The sequence below is a fragment of the Ovis aries genome, chromosome 10 (genome assembly GCF_016772045.2).
Source record: "Ovis aries strain OAR_USU_Benz2616 breed Rambouillet chromosome 10, ARS-UI_Ramb_v3.0, whole genome shotgun sequence".
Taxonomy (NCBI): Eukaryota; Metazoa; Chordata; class Mammalia; order Artiodactyla; family Bovidae; genus Ovis; species Ovis aries.
The window spans coordinates 77,353,743-77,379,662 of record NC_056063.1 but is presented as its reverse complement, the minus strand read 5'-3'; the positions used below and the strand labels follow the sequence as shown (position 1 = coordinate 77,379,662).

Below are 25,920 nucleotides of genomic sequence, written 5' to 3'. Positions count from 1 at the left end.
TTCAACAGAGCATCCGGCAAAGACCCCACAGGACAGTCATTTTTCTGCAACTCTCAAGCACTCCCAAAGGCCCATTTGCTCTGTGGGGAGTAGGACAAAAAAAAAGTGTCCGTCCTTATGTGGCAGGACTCTGCCCATTACACAACTCTGCAGAGCAGTGATTCTAACTGTGGCCACACAGCGAAGTCACCAGTGAGCTTTTAAAATCCCTGATGCCCAGGCCATCTCACAGATCGATTAAGTCAGGTGGGAGCTCAGGTTGGTATTTTTAAAATACTTCTTCAACAAATTCTAAGTCTCCTCTCTGGATTCTCAGAGAACAAAGCCCATGCAACTTTGATCTTTTCCAGAAAACCTTCATTACTTGAATCTGAAGTATGGTATAAATCTTTTTTTTTTGGTCTGTTTTCCGACCATCTTCCCTCATCTGGCCCCTTTTCAACACTTAGATCTGGCCAAGAAGAAATCCTTAGAGAGTGTCCCTGATTCCCTTATCTGAAGCTGGCCGCATATCCCACCTTGGCCATTTTATCTTGACTTCCTTCTCCTAATGCTAAGAGAACTTATTTGTTTTCTTCGTTAGACTTCCCTGGTGGCTCAGATGGTAAAAGCGTCTGCCTACAATGTGGGAGACCTGGGTTTGATCCCCGGGTCAGGAAGATTCCCCTGGAGAGGGAAATGGCAACCCACTCCATTTTCTATCGCCTAGAAAATCCCATGGATGGATAGAGGAGCCTGGCAGGCTCCATGGGGTCGCAAAGAATCAGACACAATTAAGCAACTTCACTTCACTTCACTTTTCCAACCAAACTGACCACAAGCTCTCTGAGAGCCCTGATACTAGCTGCCTATTTATTCTTTTATCTTAGGCACCTAGACCTGTTCTAGGCACACAGTAGGGCCCCAATAAATATAGGTCAAATGTGTGAATAAATTAAAGAATGAGGTGAATGAATACTGATCTTATTTTCTCTCTAACATTCTATGGCCTTGAGTTCACCTGTTGCGTCGTCTACTTAAACCGCAGCAATTCCTCACAACTGCAGGCTGGTTTTCCAGTTAACAAAACAGTTTCCTATGTGCCATCTTACCTGTCCCTCACAGCATTTTAGAGGAAGCAGCAATTATAATACAGAGATAAAACCGACAGTCTGTAACGTAAAATGAAACTTCCCAGGGCCACACAAACAACGAACAGGATAAGCACAAGCACGCTGTGAGGTTCTCGTGGGCCATGTGGCCATGTCTCGAACTCCTGGCCCTGCAGAGGCACATGGCCCCAGGATTGGAAAGTGGCTGGCAGGATGAGGTTACAGATGCTGAGAGGAAGCACAGCACTGTAGCGCCGTGTGTGAGCATCTCAATCCAAACACGAGGTCAATGCCTGTCAAGGGTTTGCCCGGGGATCACATGAGTAATGGGAGGAACACTTGGGAGAGGGTTAAATAATGTCAGTACGTTCCAGCCCTGTCACGCCTTTGTGTAGCCACAAGACTTTAGGCCTCCGACCACACCCAGGACTCTCTTCCACTATAGTCCTTCCGGGTTTCTCTCTTTATGCAACAGAATCATCCAGAATAGTGGATTTAGAGTCACGCATGAATTACACTCCTTGGGTTTTGCCTCTTTATAATTATAGTAAACTATACTCAAGTGTGTAAGTTTTGCCATCATCTCGCTATCATGACAATGATCCTGAAAGTCAGTTGCTCAGTCGTGTCCGACTCTGTGACTCACGGACAGTAGCCTGTCATCAGGCTCCTCTGTCCATGGACTTCTCCAGACAAGAATATTGAAGTGGGTAGCCATTTCCTTTTCCAGGGGATCTTCCCGATCCAGGAATCGAACCAGGGTCTCCTGCAACGCAGGCAGATCCTTTACCATCCGAGCCACCATCTGGGACAGCCAGATTGTACCTGTACAGTCTGTACTATCTGGGACAGCCCATTGGGACTATCACTTCCATCCAGTTGCTCAGTCATGTCTGACTCTTTGTGACCCCATGGACTGCAGCACGCCAGACTTCCCCGTTCATTACCAACTCCCAGAGTTTACTCAAACTCATGTCCATCGGATCAGTGACGTCATCCAACCATCTCATCCTCTGTCACCCCCTTCTCCTCCTGCCTTCAATCTTTCCCAGCATCAGGGTCTTTTCAAATGAGTCAGCTCTTTGCATCAGGTGGCCAAAGCATTGGAGTTTCAGCTTCAGCATTAGTCCTTCTAAAGAATATTCAGGGTCAATTTCCTTTAGGATTGATTGCAGTCTTTGAAGTCCAAGGGACTCTCAAGAGTCTTCTCCAACACCACAGTTCAAAAGCATTAATTCCTTAAGGCTAAGCTTTCTTTATAGTCCCACTCTCACATTCACACATGACTACTGGAAAAACCATAGCTTTGACTATACTGACTTTTGTCGGTAAAGTAATGTCCCTGCTTTTTAATGTGTTGTTTAGGTTTGTCATAGCTTTTCTTTCAAGGAGCAAGTGTCTTTTAATTTCAGGGCTGCAGTCAGCATCTGCAATGATCTTGGACCCTAAGAAAATAAAGTCTCTCACTGTTTCCATTGTTTCCCCAACTATTTGCCATGAAGTGATGGAACTGGATGCCATGATCTTAGTTTTTTGAAAGTTGAGTTTTACCAGCTTTTTCATTTTCCTCTTTCACTTTCATCAAGAGGTTCTTTAGTTCCTCTTCGATTTCTGCCATAAGGGTACTGTCATCTGCCTATCTGAGATTATTGATATTTCTCCAGACAATCTTGATTCCAGCTTGTGCTTCATCCGGTCCAGCATTTCACATGAAGTACTCTGTATATAAGTTAAATAAGCAAGGTGACAATGTACAGCCTTGACGTACACCTTTCTAAATTTGGAACCAGTCCCTTGTTCTATGTCCGGTTTTAACTGTTGCTTCTTGATCTGCATACAGATTTCTCAGGAGACAGGTAGGGTAGTCTTCTGGTATTCCCATCTTTCTAAGAATTTTCCATAGCTTGTTTTGATCTACACAGTTAAAGGCTTTGGTGTAGTCAATGAAGCAGAAGTAGATGTTTTTCTGGAATTCTCTTGCTTTTTCTATGCTAAAACGGATGTTGGCAATTTGATCTCTGGTTCCTCTGCCTTTTCTAAATCCAGAGTTAACATCTGGAAGTTCTTGATTCATGTACTGTTGAAGCCTAGCTTGGGAATTTTCAACATTACTTTGCTAGTACGTGAGATAAGTGCAATTGTGTAGTAGTTTGAACATTCTTTGGCATTGCCATACTTTGGGATTGGAATGAAAACTGACCTTTTCCAGTCCTGTGGCCAATGCTTTTTCCAAATTTGCTGGCATATTGTGGCTATAGCTCAATATATCATGATATGCAGACTTCTAGAAAATTCATCAAGTGAAGCTGTGTAAGAGAACTTTCTAGTCACTGTAGACTCTATTATTGTCTGACAATTTTCTTTTTTTTTTGCATTTCTTTTAAGCTCCTTCAGTGAACTATTGTGCAATATAGGGCCACAGGAAAAACTCCAGAAAAAGAAATGCTGGAAAATGATTTCATGTCCTTGTAAAGAACGTTACATATGACCGCAAATATATGCAGTTTCATTCCTGGGACCGTTCAGACTTTAAACAGCTCATGACAGTGCTATGCCAGACCATTTGGTACTATTTACAACATCCACCTGGCATGGATATTTTGAGCAGCAAAGAGGCCAAGACTTAGAAACTTAAATAGGAAGCCAAAGAATCTTGTCTTTCTTCCTTTATCCAAATTAAAGGCATCACATGAGAAATAAATATTTATGAAGAACCAAAATCTCATCCATCTTAACTGTTACAGTCCAAATGAGAGGATGTCTTAACTGAAGACTGTAAGAGTCTGTACCAAAGCAGTCACTTGGGAGAAAGCAGAGTCTAGAAAACAGCACAGCGACTCACCTGATTCTTCTGAAGAGTACTCAGCTGTCAGGTTAGTGATGCAAAACCAGAGAAAGTCTGTGAGGAAGGTGAGTCATAAGTGAAACCCATGGGACCCATGAGAGCAAGTAGAATCTGAGGATCCAAATGAGTCAGAATACAGACTCAAGTGCACTTGCTGCAGAGGTGAGGAGAGGAAAAGCAGCCTGAAGCAGCGAAGTTCAAAGCCACCAGTAAGGTAGCCCCAGTGAGAACCCAGATTCAGTCTAGAGTCTTTCAGCCCAAACACATAGCCCCACTTCCTTGCCTCACTGCAATTACTGTGTCCTTTTGCCATTTAAGACAGGCAGGTATATGTACATATACCCAGTATAGATAATGGGGCCCTCAGAATACCAATCCAACCACTAAACTGTTGTTATTTCACTGCTTTGCTAATATGAATGACTCTTAATAAAACAGTCACTGTAGAATTGTGTCTTCTCCTATTCCATTAGATAAGTAAACATGATTGGAGGCAAAGGAAAGAGGAAGAAAACCACACGAAAGGATGCTAACATACTTGCCTCAGGTATAAGAAGGTTATATCTTGGTCACTTTAGTTACATTAAACTTAGTATTTTAGCAAGGATGCATTGCAGTAGGCACTGAGCAAGGTTAAGCTGGCATTTCTGTGGCAACATTTAAGTGTGTGTGTGCTCAGTCATGTCCGACTCTTTGCGACCTCATGGACTATAACCCACCAGCTGCTCTGACTATGGGATTCTCCAGGCAAGAATACTGGAGCGGGTTGCCATTTCCTCCTTCAGGGGATCATCTCTACCTGAGGATCAAACCTGCATCTCCTTCACTGCAGGTGATTCTTTACCCCTGAGCCATCGGGGGCGGGGCTGGGGGGAAGCCCTATACCTGGTAAAATGATCAGTAAATATTAGATTTATTAAATTTGATAAGCAACATCGTGAATGAAAATATGATGCATAAGATGTCAATATGTTCTAGTATGATTATACATTGAACATACTACTTTCTTTTGAATATAATATTTGCACGTGAAGAGACAACATATTGGAAAACACCCTGATGCTGGGAAAGATTGAAGGCAGGAGGAGAAGAGGACGAGATGGTTGGATAGCATCAGTGACTCAACGGACATGAGTTTGAAAGCCCCAGGAGGTGGTGAAGAACAGGGAAACCTGGTGTGCTGCAGTCCACGGGGCTGCAAAGAGTCACGCAACTGAGCGACTGAACAATATAATATTTGCATATATATCTATCATGGAAATTTAACATAATGACAAGCCATGTAATTTTTAATGACATCTTAGACTTTAAAGACATCTTAGGCTTTAATGTATCCAAGAAAGGAATTAGAGAGTTTTGATCATCTACATGACCCTAAAATCTAGACTACTCTGACTCATCGATTTTTCTATTAAAAAGAAAGTGAACAGAATGTGTAGTTCTGTGAAGATTACTGCGGATCATCCGAAGAGACTGTTCCCCATTAAATGTATCTGGTTTGCTTGTTTATATTGAATAAAAGCAGGTAAATAACCACTAGAGCCCCCACACTACATCCTACACAGTGGGCTTAATGTTTTAATAGAAATAAATAATTATAGTAACAAAATTGTCATAGCTGTCACACATTTCATTTTAAGGTCACTTAAAGAAACGGGATTGAATTCATGCCCAATATTCTATTTTCATTTCAAATAGATTTTGACAATATTTGTTGCAGTCTTTACTGGGAACTTTTCTTAGCCAGAAAATTTTGCCAGTTTTCAATTTACTGCATAAAAGTTATGCAAAATGTAATAAAAATTGTCCATTTATTTGGAGTGATTTCTATCTTTGACACAAAATGTTCTGTTGCCAGAGACAAACCATTTAAGCAAGATCGCTGACTGGAACACACACACAAAATATTCACTCTGTCTGGGGAGTGATACGGTTTTCTGGACTATGGATCAGAAAATCCTCAGGTTATCAAAAAAAAATACTACATTTATTATTTTCCACTGAATTACTTTGTACCATCTTTTTTAAAAGATTAGACAAAATTATTAAATCCAGCTTTTGAATTTCTTTTCCTTTCTGCTCTGCTGAATATTAAAATAGCAAGAGGAAAGGCATGATGAAATAAAGAAGAGGAAAAGCGATAATTATTTGCCTGCTGGAAAGGAGAATTCCTACTGAGTCACCTTACATGAGATCTTCTTTTCTTGGCTTGCTTCCATTATATTTAGCAATTTCCTTCAATGTACACAAATTACGCCTGTAGTTTAGTAAACGCTGCTTCTTCATAGGATCGAGAGATTGATATCAGATTTAATATGGACTGTCCAGAAAAACACCAGTCTGCAGCTGCACAAGGCACCTGCAACTTTGGTCCCTCATGAAGGTAGAAAACGTCCCAACACATTATGAAACCGCAAAGAACGGTGGAGGCACTATATTTAGTTTTCCCACGATCCAAGTCTTTTTCTCTCCATACTATTTTTTAAATAAGTTGTGTGTGTGTGCATGCGAATACAGTCAGATCCAACTCTTTGTGACTCCCCTGGACCGCAGCCCACCAGGCTTCTCTGTCCATGGGATTTCCCAGGCAAGAATACTGGGGTGGGTTGCCATTTCCTTGTCCAGAGGATCTTCCCGATCCAGGGACTGTACCCGTGTCTCTTGCGTCTCCTACATCGGCAGGTGGATTCTTTACCACTGTGCCAGCCTGGAAGCCCTAACTAAGGCATAATAGAGAGCATTCACATTGTTGAGGCTTTGTGGAATGTGGAACACATACACAGTTTCAGACATCCTAATAAGTATTTTCTGAGTACAAAGGAAGCAAATAACAAAGAGGCTTTTTCTCTTCTTAGATACTATTTTTCTACTCTGGGTCATTCCATGATTTTAGAGCACACATAAAAGCCGTAAAGGAGACACTGAAAATTTAAGGTGTGCTCAGAGATCCATGGGAGACACCCTGGGGATCCAAAGACTGATGTCTCATCATTTAATGTCTATAATACGATAAAATATAGACTTCTGCTTCTGGCATGATTTCCCAATTCACTGATATTATCCCCATTTGGTGCATCACTGAAAGTAGGATGATTCCTTCTGGAAAAGGAAGAGTAAAGAAGCTTATTTTACAGGATCATTTCTGCATCTTCTTTGGCTGGGGTGCTCAGCAACTATGTCTGAAAGGTCATAATTCAGTGTATGACTGTTCCAGAGTTCTCAAGCTCTGACAGACGCAGGGGATCGATCAAACTGAATATTGGTAAAGAGTAAATCTGAATCCCACTCTCCTTCTCAAAGTTGTTGCTGTTGTTAAGTCCCTAAGTCATGTCTAGCTCTTTTCAGCCCCATGGACTGCAGCACACCAGGATTCCCTGTCCTCCACTAACGTCCAGAGTTTGCTCAAATTCACACCCATTGCATTGGTGATGCTATCTAACCATCTCCTCTGACCCAAACAATCGCCCTGAGGTGGGGATCGGACCCCGGCTTCAGTGCCCCACCTGCTGAGGGCAGGTCCAGTCCTACTAACACTCCTGTTTCCCCCCTAGTTCCTTCGTCCTACCGAGTTTTGCATGGCTCCATATAGCCTGGTGGGCTGCCGTCTATGGGGCTGCACAGAGTCGGACACGACTGAAGTGACTGAGCAGCAGCAGCAGCATATACTCTTTTCCAGTGGTCAGGTACTCCTGCACACTCTCAGCTGGCGTTCTGAGAGCACTTCTGTGTCTGAAGGCGTATCCCTGACGTACTTGTAGAGAGAGATGTCCTCCACGTCCACCTACTCCTCTGCCATCATGTTCCTCTCTAACCGTCTCATTCCTGCTGCCCCCTTTTCCTTTTGCCTTCAATCTTTCCTAGAATCAGGGCCTTTTCCAGTAAGTTGGCTCTTTGCATCAGGTGACCAAAGTATCGGAGTTTCAGCTTTAGCATCAGTCCTTCCAGTGAATATTCAGAGTTGATTTCCTTTAGGATTGATTGGATAACATTCCTTGTTATCCAAGGGACTCACAAGAGTCTTCTCCAGCACCACAACTTGGAAGCATTGGTTTTTCGGCCCTCAGCCTTCTTTATAATCCAACTCTCACATCCATACATAACTACTGGAAAAACCATAGCTTTGACTCTACAGACCTTTGTCGACAAAGTGTACTCAAAGTACTACTCAAAGGAAATACTGGGTTCTCTCGTCTATACATTTCCCACTTCACTTACAATAAGATATCTAATTAAGCCTCTGGGAATTTTAAAAATACAATCAAAATCACACTAGGTGGTGCAGTACTTAAAATGTTTGGAGAGCTATCCTCTTAACAATTTTTTTCAGTTCACAAAACCACACAAAAAAGTTAAAACTGTTAGCTATCCACTCTACATTGTATAGGAGATCTCCAGACCTTATTTACCTTATATAAATAAAACTTATAGCCACTGAAAAAAAACTCCCCCATTTCCTCCTCCCCACTCCACTGGTGACCACCATCTATTTTCTGCTTCTGTTAGTTTGACTGTGTTAGATAGTCAATGTTTGCTTGTGCTAAGCGTTACTACGTACACACACACACACAGGAAAAGGATACACAGATATTTAATGGATATGTTTATCACCCTGACTGTGCTGATGGTGTCACAGGTATATGCACCCATCCAAATTAATCAAATTATATACATTAAATATGTGCAATTTTTTGTTTCTTATATCAATATCTCAATAAAGCTGATAAAAATTTTATTAAAAAATTAAAAGACCCTCCTACCTACAAAAAATTGACAATAATTTTTTAGAGGACTTAAAACAAAAATTTTTTTCTATTTCAAATAACAATTGTATCGCTCTATATATAAATAAGAAAAATGACAGTTATAAAATAATTATGTAGAGTGAAAAAACACAGGTTAAAAAAAAAATGCATGCATCACAAAAAGCGTCTCCGGTTGATCAAAGAGAGAAAAGGTATGCTTTGCCAATAAAAAGAAGAGATAAATGATAGCTTAAATTGAAAAATCTCCAGATGGTGCAAATTTGGCATGCTATCCTTTCAAATTATGTTCCTAGGTGAGGAAACTGAAGCAACTTGCTTGATTCATTAATTAAGGCATACTAATTGATACAAATGAGGACACGGTTCCTATTTTCTAGAAGCTACGACGTTCAATATTTAGCTTCCATTTGTCATTCTCCTCCCACCTCACAGCTCCCCTTGTGGGGGTGTATGGGTATGTGTGTTGAAGGCCCAAAACACATGCAATTTCTCTTAGAACAAGTCTGATGAAAGAAACCCCAAGGGCACAGAGGACAGACAACAAAAGCATGTGGGACTGCGGCGCCAAACGAGACGATGACTTAGACACAACGACGAAAGGCAACCAAAGAAGGCAAACGCTGCAAACACAAGCTTCTGAATACTAAGCCTGCAGATAAATTGTTTGTTTTGATGATGATAGAAGTCAATAAGAGGAGTTTGATAAATGGTAAAAGTTTCAACACAAACAGAAAATACCCCAAGGAACGCTAACTAATTATTTAAATTGTCACTACTGGGAGGCGGAGGGAAACCCTCATCCACCCCTGATACAATTATTCTAGAGAATATAAATTGTTTGGGAACGTTTATTAAGAAGTTATACTTTTATTCATTTAAATGTTTTCAATCCACATCCACTACTTCATGGATCACAGCCTTGTCATGACAAAGCGGCCTGTGTAACTCAAGGAATCTATAAGCCACGCCATGCAGGGTCACCCAAGATGGACTGGTCATAGTGACGAGTTCTATGTTCCACTGGAGGATGAAATGGAACCCACTCCAGTATTCCTGCCTCAAGAATCCCATGAACAGTATGAAAAGGCAAAAGATATGACACCAGAAGTTAAGCCCTCCAGGTCAGAAGGTGTCCAATATGCTACTCTGGAAGAGCAGAAGGCAATACTAGCTCCAGAAAGAATGAAGAGGCTGGGCCAAAGCAGAAGCAACACTCAGGTGTGTATATGCTTGGTGGTGAAAGTAAAGTTCTAATCTATAAAGAATGATATTGCCTAAGAATCTGGAATGTTAGGTCCATTAATCAAAGTAAATCGGATGTGATCAAGCAGGAGATGGCAAGATTGAAGATGGACATCTTAGGAATCAGTGAGCTAAAATGGACAGGAATGGGCAAATTTGATTCAGATGACCATAATATTTACTACTGTGGGCAAGAATCCCTTAGAAGAAATGGAGTAGTTCTTATAGCCAACAATCTGAAATGCAGTACCTGAGTGCAATTTCAAAAATGACGGAATGATCTTGGTTTGTTTCAAAAGATGTACTTTGCATCATAGGGGATTGGAATGCAAAAGTAGGAAGTCAAGAGATACTCAGAATAAGAGAAGAGTTTGGGCCTTAGAGTACAAAATGAAGCAGGGCAAAGGCTGACATAGTTCTGTCAAGAGAACAGGGTGGTCATGACAAACATCTTTTTCCAACAACTCAGGAGAGACTCTACACATGGACATCAGCAGATGGGCGATATGAAAATCAGACTGATTGTATTCTTTGCAGTTGAAGATGGAGAAGTTCCATACATTCAGCAAAAACAAGACCTAGAGTTGACTGTGGCTCCAATCATGAGCTCCTTATTGCAAAATTCAGGCTTAAATTGAAAAAAGTAGGAAAAATCACTAGACCATTCAGGCATGACCTAAATCAAATACCTTATGATTAAAAAGTGGAAGTGATGAATAGATTCAAGAGATCAGATCTGACAGAGTGCCAGAAGAACTATGGACAGAGATCTATAACACTGTACAGGAGTCAGTGACCAAAACCACCCCCAAGAAAAAGAAATGCAAGAAGGCAAAGTGGTCATCTGAGGAGGCCTTACAAAAAGATGAGGAAGAAGGGGGGCAAAAGGCTAGGCAAAAAGGGAAAGATACACCCAAGTGAGTTCCAGAGAACAGGAAGGAGAGATAAGAAGGCCATCTTAAAAGAATAGTGCAAAGAAATAGAGGAAAACAATAGAATGGGAAAGACTGGAGATCTCTTCAAGAAAATTGGATGTTTTAAGGGTATATTTCATGCAAGAATGGGCATGATAAGGTCAGAAATGATAAGAACCTAACAGAAAAAAGTGAAAATGAAAGTTGCTCAGTCATGTCCAACTCTTTGCAACCCCACGGACTGTATAGTCTGTGGAATTCTCCAAGCCAGAACACTGGAGTGGGTAGCTGTTCCCTTCTCCAGGGGATCTTCCCAACCCAGGGATCAAACCCAGGTCTCCTACATTACAGGTGGATTCTTTACCAGGTGAACCACAAGGGAAGCAAGCAGAAGAGATTAAGAAGAGGTGGCAAGAATACACAGAAGAACTATACAAAAAAGGTCTTAATGACCTGGAATCACAATGGTATGGCTACTCACTTAAAGTCAGACATCCTGGAGTGTGAAGTCAAGGGGGCCTGAGGAAGCCTTACTATGAACAAAGCTAGTGCAGGTGACTGAACTCCAGCTAAGTTATTTTAAATCCTAAAAGATGATGCTGTTAAAGTGTTGCACTCCATATTTCAGCAAATTTGGAAAACTCAGCAGTAGTCACAGGACTGGAAAAGGTCAGTATTCATTCCAATCTCAAATAAGGGCAATACCAAGGAATGTTCAAGCTACCATACAATTGCACTCATTTCACATGCTAGCAAGGTTATGCTCAAAATCCTTCAAGCTAAGCTTCAGTAGTACTGTGAACCAAGAACTTCCAGATGTACAAGCCAGCTTTTAAAAAGGCAGCAGAATCAGAAATCAAATTGCCAGCACTTCTTGGAACATGGAGAAAGCAAGAAAATTCTAGAAAAACATCTACTACTTCACTATGCTAAAGCCTTTGACTGTGTTGATCACAACAAACCATGGAAAATTCTTAAAGATATGGGAATACCAGACCACGTTACCTGTCTCCTGAGAAAACTGTGGATGTGGATCAAGAAGCAACAGGTAGAACCAGACATGGAACAATAGACTGGTTCCAAATCAGGAAAGGAGTAAAACAAGACTGTAAAATTGTCACCCTGCTTATTTAACTTATATACAAAGAACACCACGAGAAAAGCTGAGCTAGATGAATCACAAGCTGGAATCAAGACTGCTGAGAGAAATAATCAACAACCTCAGACATGCAGATGATACCACTCTAATGGCAAAAAGTGAAGAGGAACTAAAGAGTCCCTTGAAGAAGGTGAAAGAGGAGAGTGAAAAGCTGGCTTGAAACTCAACATTTGAACTGCACAGATAGTCCCATCACTTCCTGTCAAATAGAAGGGAAAAAAGCAGAATCAGTGATCTATTTTATTTTCCTGGGCTCCAAAACCACTGCGGACAGTGCCTGCAGCCATGAAGTTAAAAGATCCCTGCTGCTTGGAAGGAAAGCTGTGACAAACCTAGACGGCGTATTAAAAAGAAGAGAAATCACTTTGCTGGCATAGGTCCATATAGTCAAAGCTATGGTTTTTGGATGTGAGAGTTGGACCTAAAGAAGGCTGAGAGCCAAAGAACTGATGTTTTTCAACTGTGATGCTGGAGAAGACTCTCGAGAGTCCCTTGGACAGCAAGATCTAACCAGTTAATTCTAAAGGAAATCAACTCTGAATATACATTGAAAAGAATGATGCTGAAGCTGAAACTCCAATAGTTTGGCCACATAATGTGAAGAGCTGACTTACTGGAAAAGACCCTGGATCTGGGAAAGATCGAAGGCAAAAGGAGAAGGGGGCAGCAGAGGATGAGATGGTTAGACAGCATCATGGACTCAAAGGATATGAGTTTGAGCAAGCTCTGGGAGACAGTAAGGGACACAGGAGCCTGGCCTGCTGCTGTCCATGGGGTTGCAAAGAGCGAGACATAACTGAGCCACTGAACAACAACAACAACAACAAATCCACAGCTAAGAATAATACTTAGGATTTATGCAAATACTCTGCTATAAGAGTATAAAGTATGATATTTGTCACTTGAATAAAATAAGAGACAATTTAGATTTCTAATAAAAGAGGGTTGATTAAATTATTTTGCTATGGATACAACCATATTATGGAATGCTATGCAGCCATATCAATAATTTTACAGAAGAATACTTATAACAAGAAAATATACATTCACTGCAAGTTGTTCAGAAAATTGTTATAAGAACACAGTAACAAGTTAGAATGTTAGTAAATTATCTTACATGACAGCTCTTGCATTGAAGGGCTTAGATTTAAATTTCTATGAAAACTTGTACCTCCTGCACCTACCAGGTAAGATGACAGATTGTTCCAGTTTCTTCTTTTATGAGAAGTAGAAGAATTATATTTCTTCCTACCTCATTGTGTTTGGGAATATTAAAAAAGGTAATGCATTCAATGCTCTTAGCATTTTATTGTGCCCATAAATGCTATAGATATTAACAGAATAATATAAATGTATCACTTATAAAGTATACATATATTTACGTTTGATTTTGCCATACCATGGAGCATATGGGGTCTTAGTTCCCCAAACAGAGACTGAACCCATGTCCCTTGCAGAGGAAGCATGGATTTCTAACCGCTGGACTGCCAGCGAAGTCCCTATTTATGCTGATTTAGATACTCATACTGATACAATATATTCAAAATAAACCTCAATTTTTTTATACTTATCTCTTCGGCTTTAAGTGCCGTTTTTGTTGCACTGCTAGCTGGGTTGTGTTGCTTTGGCTGTGTTCCGTAATTCTGCATGCAGAAGAGAGTATGATCAGGAGTTCTGCGGCCGTAGCAAAGAACACCGATGTCTCAGCCACTTGAAACAACGGAGGTTTATTTCTCACTTGTGTTACAGACCTTTGGTGGGTCAGCAGACATCTCCTTATTTAGAGATCCAGACTAATAACCAGCGACCATCTCAAACACTGCAAATCTCCATGCCAGGGAGCACGGCAGCATGACAGTCTCTCACGGCCTCTGCATCCTCCGCTCAGAAGTGATAACATCCCTTGTGCTCATATTTTCTGGCCAAAGCCAGGCACATACCCAGAAGAACCTCAATAACAATAAAAGTGTGTTTTTAACCAAGAAGAGTTGAAAACTGATGTGTGGACATCACCTGTGTCTGTGTGCTCAGTCATGTCCGACTGGTTTGCATTTGGAGCGGAACACTGATAGGAAAATAGAGAAAGGTGCATCCACCCCCCAGCCCCAGAAGCAGAAATTAGGATGAACCACTGGATATCCACACTGGCTCCAGGAGAATCATCTAACTAAATGAAGGAACAGAAATCAAGGAATCACAGGATTAACCAAGAATTTAAGACATAATGATCACACATAGTCATCACCGGCACAAGCAAGTAATCTAATTTAATTCTACCAGGAGAATTGCTTTTTTTTTTTTTTTCCCTTGGCCCCAGCTGGCGAGCTGCTGAGGCTCTCCGGCTGGAGAACCGATGGGCCTTGTAATTGCTTTCTTCACTCATGTAACCACAGCTGCAGTTGTCATTCATAAACTGCAGAACTAATCCTTTGGAAGTTTTCATCTTGGCCATTTGCTTTAAAACCTCCAGTGCCCATGAGTTTGTAAATGTAGCCCTATAAAAAACGAAGTCTCTGACCACTGGTCCGAGCCCTGGCCTGCCTGTCATAAATCCTTGGTCTTCATTCTCAAAATTCTTACATTTTGTTATAGTTTTTTGGAAAACCACTTCACTCATCAATATCTCTGTTTCCTTGTGAGGAAACTAGAGAAGCTTACAACTGGTAAAGAGCATCAAAAGGCTTGAATGAATTTTTAAAAAAATTAAAAATATAATTCTCTACATATTAACACCTTTTTGGTACAATAAACTTTAAATATACTCTAGTCCTGACATATAGGAACTAACTAAAGATTCTTCAGAAAGGTAGGAGACAAATATGTTTATCAGAGTTTATTAAACATTGATATATCAAGTCCATAAATAATTCTCTTGCACTAACATATAAAAATTCAAGACAAATGGAAAACTTTGGCAGATAAATATACACACACACACACATATACACACACTTAAAGTCATTTTATATGTTTAAGATATTTTATATGCTTTTCTTATTTTTCTATTATATAGCTTGCTATTCTTGGCAATAAATAAATAACAATAGTCTAAGAAAAATTGGTTTTTAGTCTTTGTTATTTTAAGAGCATAATAGGCTTGCTGAAGCACTAGAATCACAATATTTTACTAATGCTGGTATAACAGTGGTTCCTGTCTGGGGTTATTAGTGAAGGATGGGGCAAATCAGAAATGCTTCTGAAATTAAAAATTCCTTCTACTCATATTTTATCCTCTTTCTTATAATCATTAGGGATAAATACCAGAGTACAGGAAAACAGCATGTTACAAATAATCTTGGAGACTTGGGAGGGTTTGTGACCCACCCCTCAAAAAAGTAATAATAGAGAAAAGATGAAATATGATAATAAATAATGGTGGGGATGTGGAGAAATTGGAACCTTCATACACTTCTGAAGGAAAACTAAAACAGTGTAGTCACTTTAAAGCCAGTGTTACAGTACGTCAAGAACCTAAATGTAGAACTCCATATGATACAGCAATTCCACTCATGGGCAGATAGCCAAGAGAAATGAAAAAAAAAATTCTCTGCACAAAACTTGTATATAAATATTCATAGAACAGTATTCACAATGGCCAAAAAGGATAAACAACTCAGATGTTGATTGACAGATGAGGGGATGAACAAATGTGGTATATCCATACAGATGAATATTATGCAGCCATAAAATGAGATACCGACACATTACAATGTTGAAAACATTAAACTAAGCGAGAAAAGCCAGAAACAAAAGAACACATTTCATGTTTAGAATGCAACATCCAGATCAGGCAAAAGTACAGAGACAGGAAGATTAATGGTTTCCAGGGGCTGAGTGGACAGAATACAGGAGAGTGATTGGAGGGGATACCAAGTTTCTTTTTGCGGTGATGAAAATGTTCTGGAACAAGTCAGTGGTGAAGGTCAGATAATTCTATGAATACAGTAAAAAAAAAAAAAAACCCTCTAAGTTGTATACTCTATAAGCATAAATTTTATGACACTTGAATTCTATCTCAAAAATTCCTTTTTCAAAAAAAAAGCCCTGCAACATAAAATTAATTTTAAAATTTATTTAATTGGAGGCTAATTACTTTACAATATTGTGGTGGTTCTGATCTAACATTCACATAAGGGAAATCTTTCTCCTTTTCCTCTTTCATGAATACAATTTGTAATAACTTCAATTACCAGTTCCTCCAAAAGCATATTTCACATTAACTTTGCCATTTTCACATGAGAGGTGAAATTGTATTTCTTATTTTAAGAAATCAAAAACACAATGAAACCAGCTTTCCCTTAGATGAATCCTTCCTTCTCCTCCAGTGTGTACTGATCTGGTACCAAGAACACACCTGAGGCTACATGCCACCCAAGAGGAGGAAAGCTTATTCCAAGCTGTCTGTTTATACAGTGCTTTCTCAAAAGCCAACAGTACAATTCAATAGAGTGTTATTAAGTTTCAGAAATGTCAGTGGACAATTAGTTGGTTTTATTGATAAATCTCTGAGCAAATATCCAAACTTTTTTTTTTCTTCTTTAAATGCAGCATTGAACTAGATGGAAATTGAACAAATCTCAGAGCTAAAGTAGACTGCGTGAGAGAGTGTGTGTGTGGGTAGGTGCGACAGGAAGAAAGGGAGAGACTGTAGTTCTCCGTATTTTCACTCGTGGATACTGGAGTCATTATTCTGAAAAGGCAAATTTTTCCTCATTCAGGAATCTCAGCTACCTTTTAAATAAGATACGTGTGAACTAAATTCACTCGACTCACAGGGTGAGAGGTGGTGGGTGGCAAGGCCTGAGACCTTCACTTACCCCTTCCCGAGCATGGCAGAGTGGCACTTCCCTGGCACTTTCTGATGCTCTCCTCCGTTGACAGCGGGCAGGAACGTGGGTGTTCACACTTCTTCCCATACCAGCCTACTTTGCAGTCACATCTTCCACAGTTACACTGCCCGTGACCTTCACAATGAGAGTAAGTATATATGTATATTAGTGTATGTAAAAATGTATTATATATATACACATACACATGTATATGAGAAAAATATACTGAAGTCAGAATTAGTCTCCAAACAGTGAGTGTCACAAAGAAGTCAGGATCTCCATCAGCACCACAGAAAACATATAAGGCAAAAGTCCATTTTTCAACAACGTTCTTAAATACCGGAGCTGTATTGATTGATCATGAAGGGTAAAGAAAAGCAACAACTCCAGATCAGATAAACAGGTTCGGAGGGCTATCAACTTGAATCTTTCAAAATCCAAGTGCATGAGATTGAATTAGCCTGCTGGGGCCCAAATGGAGGGTTTCATGGATCTGGCGATTAATTCACACGGAGGAGAGCCATAGGAAATGGAAAGCGATTTGTTTTTGAAACAGGGTCTCAGCTCTTGGAGTCTCCCAGACTTTATTTTCATGACCTTTTTACTACCCACAACCCTTGAAGACTAATTTCATACACACAAAAGAGGTCAGGAAAGAAATTAATTTCTTTACACATGGACACACAGCCTGCAAAAAACTGTGATAAGTGGTGATATGGTATAGCAGAAAATAGACCAGGTTATCAATCATATAAGTAGGTTCAAATCCTGACCCTGCTCCCTACTGAATACAGCTGGTCAAATGACAGCCTCTTTGACATTTAGGTTCTTCATTTTAAACCGAATTATCTATCCACATTTATCAAGAAGTATATACTGTATCTTAAAATGCTACATAAAAATGAGCTATTGTTATTTTTGTTCATTTGAGCCCACACATCTAACCAAGTAGGAACAGGAAGGAATGAACAACTTAGCTGAGTTTTGCTAACTCTTCATAACCGTTCTGAAACTCATTATTACAAACGCAAAGTAAAGCAGATTTCAATAATTCCTCCAAAAATGCATGAAGGATTTTAAAGGAAGTGGAATTACACTTTCCTTAAGTAAATCAAGTATGTTGGTACTGGATGAAAAATCCACGCTATTTTGCATTTTGCATTCAGTTCAGTTCAGTCGCTCAGTCGCGTCGGACTTTTTGTGACCCCATAGATTGCAGCAGGCCAGGCTTCCCTGTCCATCACCAACTCCCAGAGCTTACTCAAACTCATGTCCGTCGATATTAATATATATCACAGAGTATGAAAACTGGCCTTCAGTGAAGACTGGCCTGTTTTATCAGTATCTCATGAGGTCTGTGGGCAGATGTCCATCTGTCAAGTTTGAAGCATCTGTCTGTTAGGGACCAAACGACGGTCTCTAGGACCTGAGTCATGTTTACCAGAAAGAGACAGGATATGCGCTCATCCTGCCTGGCCAATCATGTAACGCCAACTACTCCTGTAACTGAGACAAAGAACTGCCTGTATATAAGCCGCCATACTCCTTTGTTCGTGGCTCTTGTCAGATTCCCTTGTGTGGGATGAGACTTGGGCCCTAGCGCGCTAGGAATAAACAAACTCCCTTCTTGCGTTTGCAATACTGTGGTGGACTTGCTCTCTCGGTCAGTTCGGAGATACGGGCTCGGAGCATAACACTGTCTATCAGGAAGCTTTTCATTGTAAACCAGCTTCTTCATGGAATAAATCATAAAATCATAGTCAAAGTAGGATGAGCTATTAGGGACTACGGAACCCAAATCTCTCATTTACACTAAATTCCATTCAACAAGTTTATTGAGCACCTGCTATGTAATAGAATCTATGGAACAAATTGCTGTTGATACTAACACTTTGTCTTAGAGCTCATAATTTTAAAGGAAAATTTTTTGATTACTAATAGATACATACGACATGTGACTATGATCATTTAGACCTTCAAACACAAGAATTTTTATTATAAAAATTTAACTTACTAACACTTATAGCTCTGAGGTTATTGGGTACCCTAGCTTCTAGCCATTTATCCTAGCTTACAAAGTTCCTCCCCTTCTTCCCTGTCCTGATATAATTTTTAGAGCAAAATTTGCAAACAGAGCTGTATTGCAAATGCATAGATAAAAAACAGGTTTTAAAACAAAATCTTTAACATTTAAAGTACAGTCAATTCTGCTGTTCTATGAGAGCCGGTGACTTTGAAATTCTAGGAGACAAGCAGCATCATTTGTAGGGCACTTGAATGTGTCAGGAGGATGCTGGACAAAGTACAGAACATGCTGCCATTTGTGCAAGACGAGCTGATACTTCAACAATAAAACTGAAAAATACAGTTAGACTGAAAGGGGGGGGGAAAGGCTTTCCTCTTGAAAGTTTAAAATAGCTGTGCAAGTTAGAACAAAGCATCCAGTAGGTGAGGAGGCCAGGGAATTCCTAAGTACTCAGGAGAAGGCCACCTCCTACTGCAGGTGCTTGGAATTCATAGGCAGTGAGAGTCCTGATCCCTTGGCATGTGGAGTAAAGTCAGAGTCTGTGTGGACAAAGATGGGGACTGATGGGAGGATATTCTAAAGTGCTATAGTTGGCTTAAGAGCAGCCATTACAGGGACTTCCCTGGTGGTCCAGTGGCTAAGACTCCAAGCTCCCCAGGCACTGACCCAGGTTGGATTCCTGATCCGGGAACTAGATCCCACATGGTGCAACTAAAGATCCTAGAGCATGCCACTGTGAAGATCCTATGCATCGCAAATAAGATCCAGTGAATTCAAATAAATGATAAATTAACAAATCAATAAATTAATAACAAGTAATTTAAAAATAAGTAACCATTTTCTAAAAAAGAATAGCCATTACTTTCTGTCTGAGGTTCATTCACATGTCAACATTAAAAAAAAAAACACTGCAGAGGCAAAAAACAAATTTGTGAAGATGGTCAGATACTATTAACAGAGATTCTTGAAATTAAAATCTGGTCATTATCTTCAGAAGTCAGATTAATTGTGGGTGCTTTAACAAATGTTTAAAAAATGTGCAGATGCAAGTCTTTCCCCTTGTTGCCCTCATATCCACTCTCTTCTCTTTTTGTTCTATTTACCTCGCTTAGTTCTTACTCTCTGTGCTTTTGCCCCTAACGTTATGCGGCTTCACTTTTCTGGCCCTCTGCTATTTCTGAGCACTTCTACAAGTTCTAGGGGAAACGTGGTCCATGAGGTCTTCACCTCTATTTCCTGTGCATTTCATGCAGCATCACGGACCTTCTCAAGGATTACTACTCTGAGTTTATGCGTCATCCTAGGCATCACCAACTCCAAACAAAAACGGGAAGAAGATATAAAATGTGCCCTCACTTTCACCACATGTGTGATGATCCTTAAGCTTCTGTGTCTTGGGCTCAGTCTTGGACCCCAGCCCCTGCCTCATCTGAGCAAAAGGCACTCTCAGAAACAGCTGCGGTCGATTGCGTACACACTGGAAAGAACTGATGGGATATTGTCATTGCTGCAACTGGCCTGGCCTGAAAGGTCTGTCCTCTAAATAGAAAGGATCAAAGTGGGAGAACACTGCCTAGTTCAGGATGGCCCCTGTGCCTCGTCAAATCATCCACGTCTATGCCCTCTACACTTTGCCACCAGAAGCCAACATCCAGCGAATACGTTCAAGCTGGGGAAAGAAGGGTTATGAAAAAAATGAATGGCTTGAGTAAAACATTCACAGTGAAAGTAATTCCTGAGAGTCAGTGAGTATACGGCAACCAGTTTAAATGGTGAAATAGTGGCATACAGAATGTTTTTGAAGGTTTCATTGTTTGGGGAAAAGTAGGTATACTTAAATCCAATACTCTGAAGAATATCACAGAAGAAGCAAATGCAAGAGTAATAGAGAAAAGGCTTAAATGTAACTCTAGTCTAGAATGGGGAAAAATAGTATCGACAGTGGTATCGCTAATCTAAATGTTGACCAGGGATTAACCTGACAAGTGAAAACATAAACAAAACTATGCTTTCACAGTTCTAAAAATTATATTTTTATTATAAAATTATATTCAATAACTTAAAAGTCACATGCTGCCAAAAATAAGTTATGGATTCCCTTCTAAATGAAACTGTACCTTTTTCTACTAAAATTCTTTACGGTAGTTCATCAGTGGGTTTAGGAACCCACTTAGAAATGTAAGGTATCAATACCAGGTTCTGAAGCTTTTCAGAAAAGACAGGAAATCAAAACTTGAAATTGCAATTTCTCTTCTGAGGTTACTAGTTTCTCAATTTTAGAGCGATAAAATGAAGATGATGAAAATGCTTGTTTTTGATTCATAAGTTTAGAAATGATAAGATCTATTTATCATGAAAATCCTTTAGACTGTCATAACATACTATATCAGAGTCTTTCATAAACAAATAGAGAAAAAAGCAAACGTGAAGAATTTAGGAGATCCATGTCCTCCACCTAACTGAGTCAATGGTTCACCTTTCCCGGCTCCATCTCACTTTATCTTTAAAGTGAGAGACCTAGAAGAAGTGAATTCTCCCACCCTGATCTGAAACATCACATTTCAGTGCTAATGTGTCAAATCTAGGTGTGTATGTATCCACATATATTTGGCCTTCAGGAGTTCATTTCATTGATTCTAACAAAGATTCTTTTAAACTCTGTAGACAAGGGAATCAACAAAATAGACAGGAAAGATATAGAATGTTATTGTTTTATCACAGATATTAAATACATTAGAGAACTGCTTTCAAAGGCCTACGAACACTCCTTAGACACACACACACATTCATGACAAGGGAAAAACAACAGTGTCTAGTGTTGGCATGTAAATAGGATCACAGCCAGAACTGCATCACAAGGGTGGGGAGCTGGCAGCAAGGGACATCAAAGGCATCACGGCCACGCTGAGCGTTAGGGGCTTCCCTAATGGCTCAGCGGTGAAGAATCCACCTGCCAGTGCAAGAGACACGTGTTCGATCCCTGGTCCAGGGAGACCCATAAGCTCTGGAGCAACTAAGCTCCAGAGCCTGGGAATCGCAGCTAGTGAATCCCATGCATCCTAGAGTCCAGAGGCTGCAATGCCTGGGGCCATGCGCCACAACCGCTGAAGTCTGCGCGCCCCAGAGCGCGTGCTGGGACACAAGAGAAGACCTCGCGATGACAAGCCCACGCATCGCAAAGGGAGAGAAGTCCCCGCCCAGCCCGCTCAGCAACAAAGACCCAGCACCGCCGAAACCTTCTTAAAAAAAAGAAAACTTACTTAAAAAACAAAACACTGAGCTTTAAAGGCTCTCAAGAAATTATAGAAGAGGTTACTGACACCAAAGCTGTTTTGTGTGTGTGATCATTGCACTCTTTTGTGTTAAGCTATCTAACCTCAGAAACATCAACCCAGGACATATGTAGTTCCATCCATTCCAGAATGCTCTTCTTCCACAGAGGCTATTTCTCTCCTTGAAAATGAACAAAAAATGCTCATGAACTGGAATCTGGTATTTACAAGTTGCTTTTCACAAGGAAATATGAAGACCACGGAGAGAAAAAATTGGGGGAAATGAATTCGATCTAACTAGCACTTGTCATTTTTTTTGAAAATCCACTTGATATATTATTTTTCCCTTTCAAGACAATGTAAACTGAATGTATGTAACAATTTCCTTCCATTTCTTCCCTTAACTCTTTGTTAATCCACAAAGACAAATTTCCTCCTATAATATGGTTCTACCAAATGAGTCTACTTTCCACACTAAGGGAACTCTAGGCCAGGACTAACCTTATATTTTCATCATTTTGCTAGGCAGGAGCAAGCTGAAAAAGTGGAAAGTCACACTGCAGCATATTTTTTCCTATTTGGGAATTTGGCAAAATGGATCAGACTGGTAAGCAGTCATCAGGAAGAAGGAGTTATTTCAGAATCAGAAAGTCAGTTCAGGGGAGCAGTTCATAGAACTGGAATAACAGAGCAGCTGATATACTTCACGATGGCTGGTCATGCCGTCATTTCAGTCACACTCAAAACTTGTCTAGAGTATCCTCTTTGAGGCATGTACATGTGTGTGTATCTTTGTGGATATATGAGTCATATGTGTATATGGATGAACTCATGTATCAGTGAATAGGAGTGAAAGAAGTGTAAAAGAAGTGATAAATACACTTTAGGAGTGAAAGAACAAATAAATACAACTAATTTATTTGGGAGCAGAGATCACATTTTAAAATTTGTATCACATCTCCTGTACCCATGATGGATCAGGCACAAAATATTTACATGGAAGTGCATTACTGAATACATGAATGGAAAGAGCGGGAATGAATAAGTAAAATTAGGTCAATTAAATGAACCAACTATAATCCAATGGGAGATTTCTCTTGGACTTAAATAAGCTCAACACTCTCAGGGTGGCTGGAATGAGAGCTAAAAATAAAGCTTCATTTTATCTGAGTCTTATTACACTCCAGCCTGGCATAAATCACTAGAGAATATCCACATCCTTGGGGTACTTCTATCTCATAACACTAAGGTATTACCACACTCAATAGTCAATTGCATGGCTCTCTTCTCTTGGTGCAACTCTGGGCAATTGGAAAAATTGTGAAGACTAATAATTTACTAAGCATTGCATATAGAATTCTAAAGATTTACTAAGCATGAAGAACTACTCCAGAGATTGACACCCACCCCAGATCAAAACAATGTTCAGAGAAGCCTAGTTTTATAAGAATTTTAAGCATTCAAAGGACATCTCTTCCTTACCGAAATAAAGGAAAATCGAAACATCCTCTGTGCATCATTTGGAGATTAAACAACATGAGCACTTCAGCTCAAGTTGTTTTCAGGTGACACTTAAGGGCGCTGTGAACTTTGTCAAGTCGCTAATTTTCTTTGAACATTCCCTCTTACACGTAGATAATAATGTATCCCTGTCTGAGTCCGTGCGAACATAAAATGGAATGAGGTGTGTGAACGAACTTGACAGGTGTCTCTCAGCACAAGATCTCTGTTAATGAGTTTCCTCTTGCTTAAATTTCTCATGTTAGGTGTGGGAGGCAGACTGTGGAGAACTGGCCACATTCAGCTCACTTCAACAAAGGAATAATAAAATCACAATCACAGCCTGATGTCTTATTGTTCAAATCACAGCCTACGACCCCATCACCTCTGTGAGCCTATTCAGAAAATTCTCCCAAGCCCAAGGAATCATCAGAACAGGGCGATTCTTCTGCAGGGGGAAGCTTCAGGAGCCAGCTCCCCTTGGCCAGGCCAGAGAAGTCTTTGCAGTTGCATCATCGTAATTAAAAAGGGCAGCTCTTTTATCTGCCTTTGCTGGCAAACTTTTATCTGGAGACAGAGCTCCCTATATATTTCCTTACACCAACCAAGCAATCAAGCATGAACATGTGTCTACGCCTCCTGGATCGTCCCATGTAATAAAATCTATTACTTCATTTTTGTTGAGTGACATTTTTTAAGATAAAACGGACGGCTTATTGTTTTCCTTTGCACTCTTAGAAATTCTGGCAGGGTGGTTTTTTTTTTTTTTTTTTCCTTTTCATTTAGATTGTGTGTGCTTAGTCGCTCACTCATGTCTGACTCTTTGCGACCCCATGGACTGTAGCCCACCAGGCTCCTCTGGGGATTCTCCAGGCAAGAATACTGGAGTGGGTTGCCATGACCTTCTCCAGGGGATCTTCCCAACCCAGGGTTCAAACTCAGGTCCCCCACATTGCAGGCGGATTCTTTACCAGCTGAGCCACCAGGGAAGCCCAAGAATACTGGTCTGGGTAGCCCATCCCTTCTCCAGGGGATCTTCCCAATCCAGGAATGGAACCAGGGTCTCCTGCAATGCAGGTGGATTCTCTACCAGCTGAGCTGCCAGGGAAGCCCCTTGCGTTTAGATTACAGGCTCCCTGTCAAGGATTATGTTTGTCTCCTCATTGCTGGAACCAGTGACCCAGATGCAGCAAAGATGCTGGCAAAGAGTAGCTGGTCCATATAGAATTTTTGAATCCACTAATTGATATTCAATTGTAGACTTAATGCAGGACAACTTTTAGTATATAAATTATACCAAAAAAGCAATGCAATAAACTGCCTACAAGAGCCACACTGTCTTTAGTTTTGTACTGTGTTAGTAACAGCTGCCTTAAGGGTGCCTCTCCTGTTCGGGGTCAAGTCTGCTAGCTTTGTGTTCTCACTGCTGAGGATTAGATACATGGAGGTAATAGTTCTTTTTGGTGAAAGATTAGACTGCTTTTCAGAGAGTGGGTGTGTTTTCATCTCAGATCTTTGCCCAGTGTGGCAAAGTCTCTAAAGGGTTTTCAGGTTGATATTAGGAGTCCTATGGGTCTCAAATTCTTCAGAAGGCACATTCAGTTCTTTCACAGTTTCTGGGAGAAGCAGAATAAATCTTGAAAAGAGGGAAATGAACATTTTCGTATTTAAAAACAGGAATTAGGGACTTCCCTGCTGGTCCAGTGGTGAAGACTCTGGGTTCCCAGTGCAGGAGGCTCAGGTTTGATCCCTGATCAGGGAAGTAGATCCTATACGCCACAACTAAGATCCAGCACCGTCAAATAAAAGAAATAAATAAATCTTTTTTAAAAAGAATAATAATAATAATAAAATAAAAACAGGAGTTAGGAAAGCACTTACCAGAACAGAAGTCATCAGAATATCTGTCGTAGACAGCCCGGCAGTCCCTTTCATCACACTCACAGGTGTCCCCATGAATATCCCCCCAGTCTCCAGTGGGGTCCACATCGTGGCAAGAACATTCACCACACACACAAATCCCTAGAGGGGAAAAATGATTTTGTATGGGTCGAAAGAAGAAAAATCATGAAAGAAAGCATCTTACCCATTGCTCTTTCTTCTGTTGTTCACTTCATATTTGGAAAATATACGTGTTCAGGAATTATAGTCTATAGAGGAAAACACCATCTAGAGTGGCTAGTAGAGAGCCTTCATAAACAAAAGTTACTATCCATGCCGATACTTCACCGTGCTGGTAGGACTCAAAGATAACACCAACACAATTAACATAAAATGTC

The 25,920-nt window shown here is 40.3% G+C and overlaps 1 protein-coding gene across 1 annotated transcript in view; it reads right to left on the bottom strand.

The window, feature by feature from the left end:
* ITGBL1 (integrin subunit beta like 1) overlaps positions 1 to 25,920 on the bottom strand; it is a 231,755-nt gene that overhangs the window by 93,759 nt on the left and 112,076 nt on the right. The window contains exons 6-7 of the mRNA XM_042255042.2: positions 25,523 to 25,663; positions 16,832 to 16,978 (exon numbers count right to left, since the gene is read on the bottom strand). Coding sequence (XP_042110976.1) covers positions 16,832 to 16,978; positions 25,523 to 25,663 — 288 coding nt within the window. The remainder of the gene's footprint in view (positions 1 to 16,831; positions 16,979 to 25,522; positions 25,664 to 25,920) is intronic.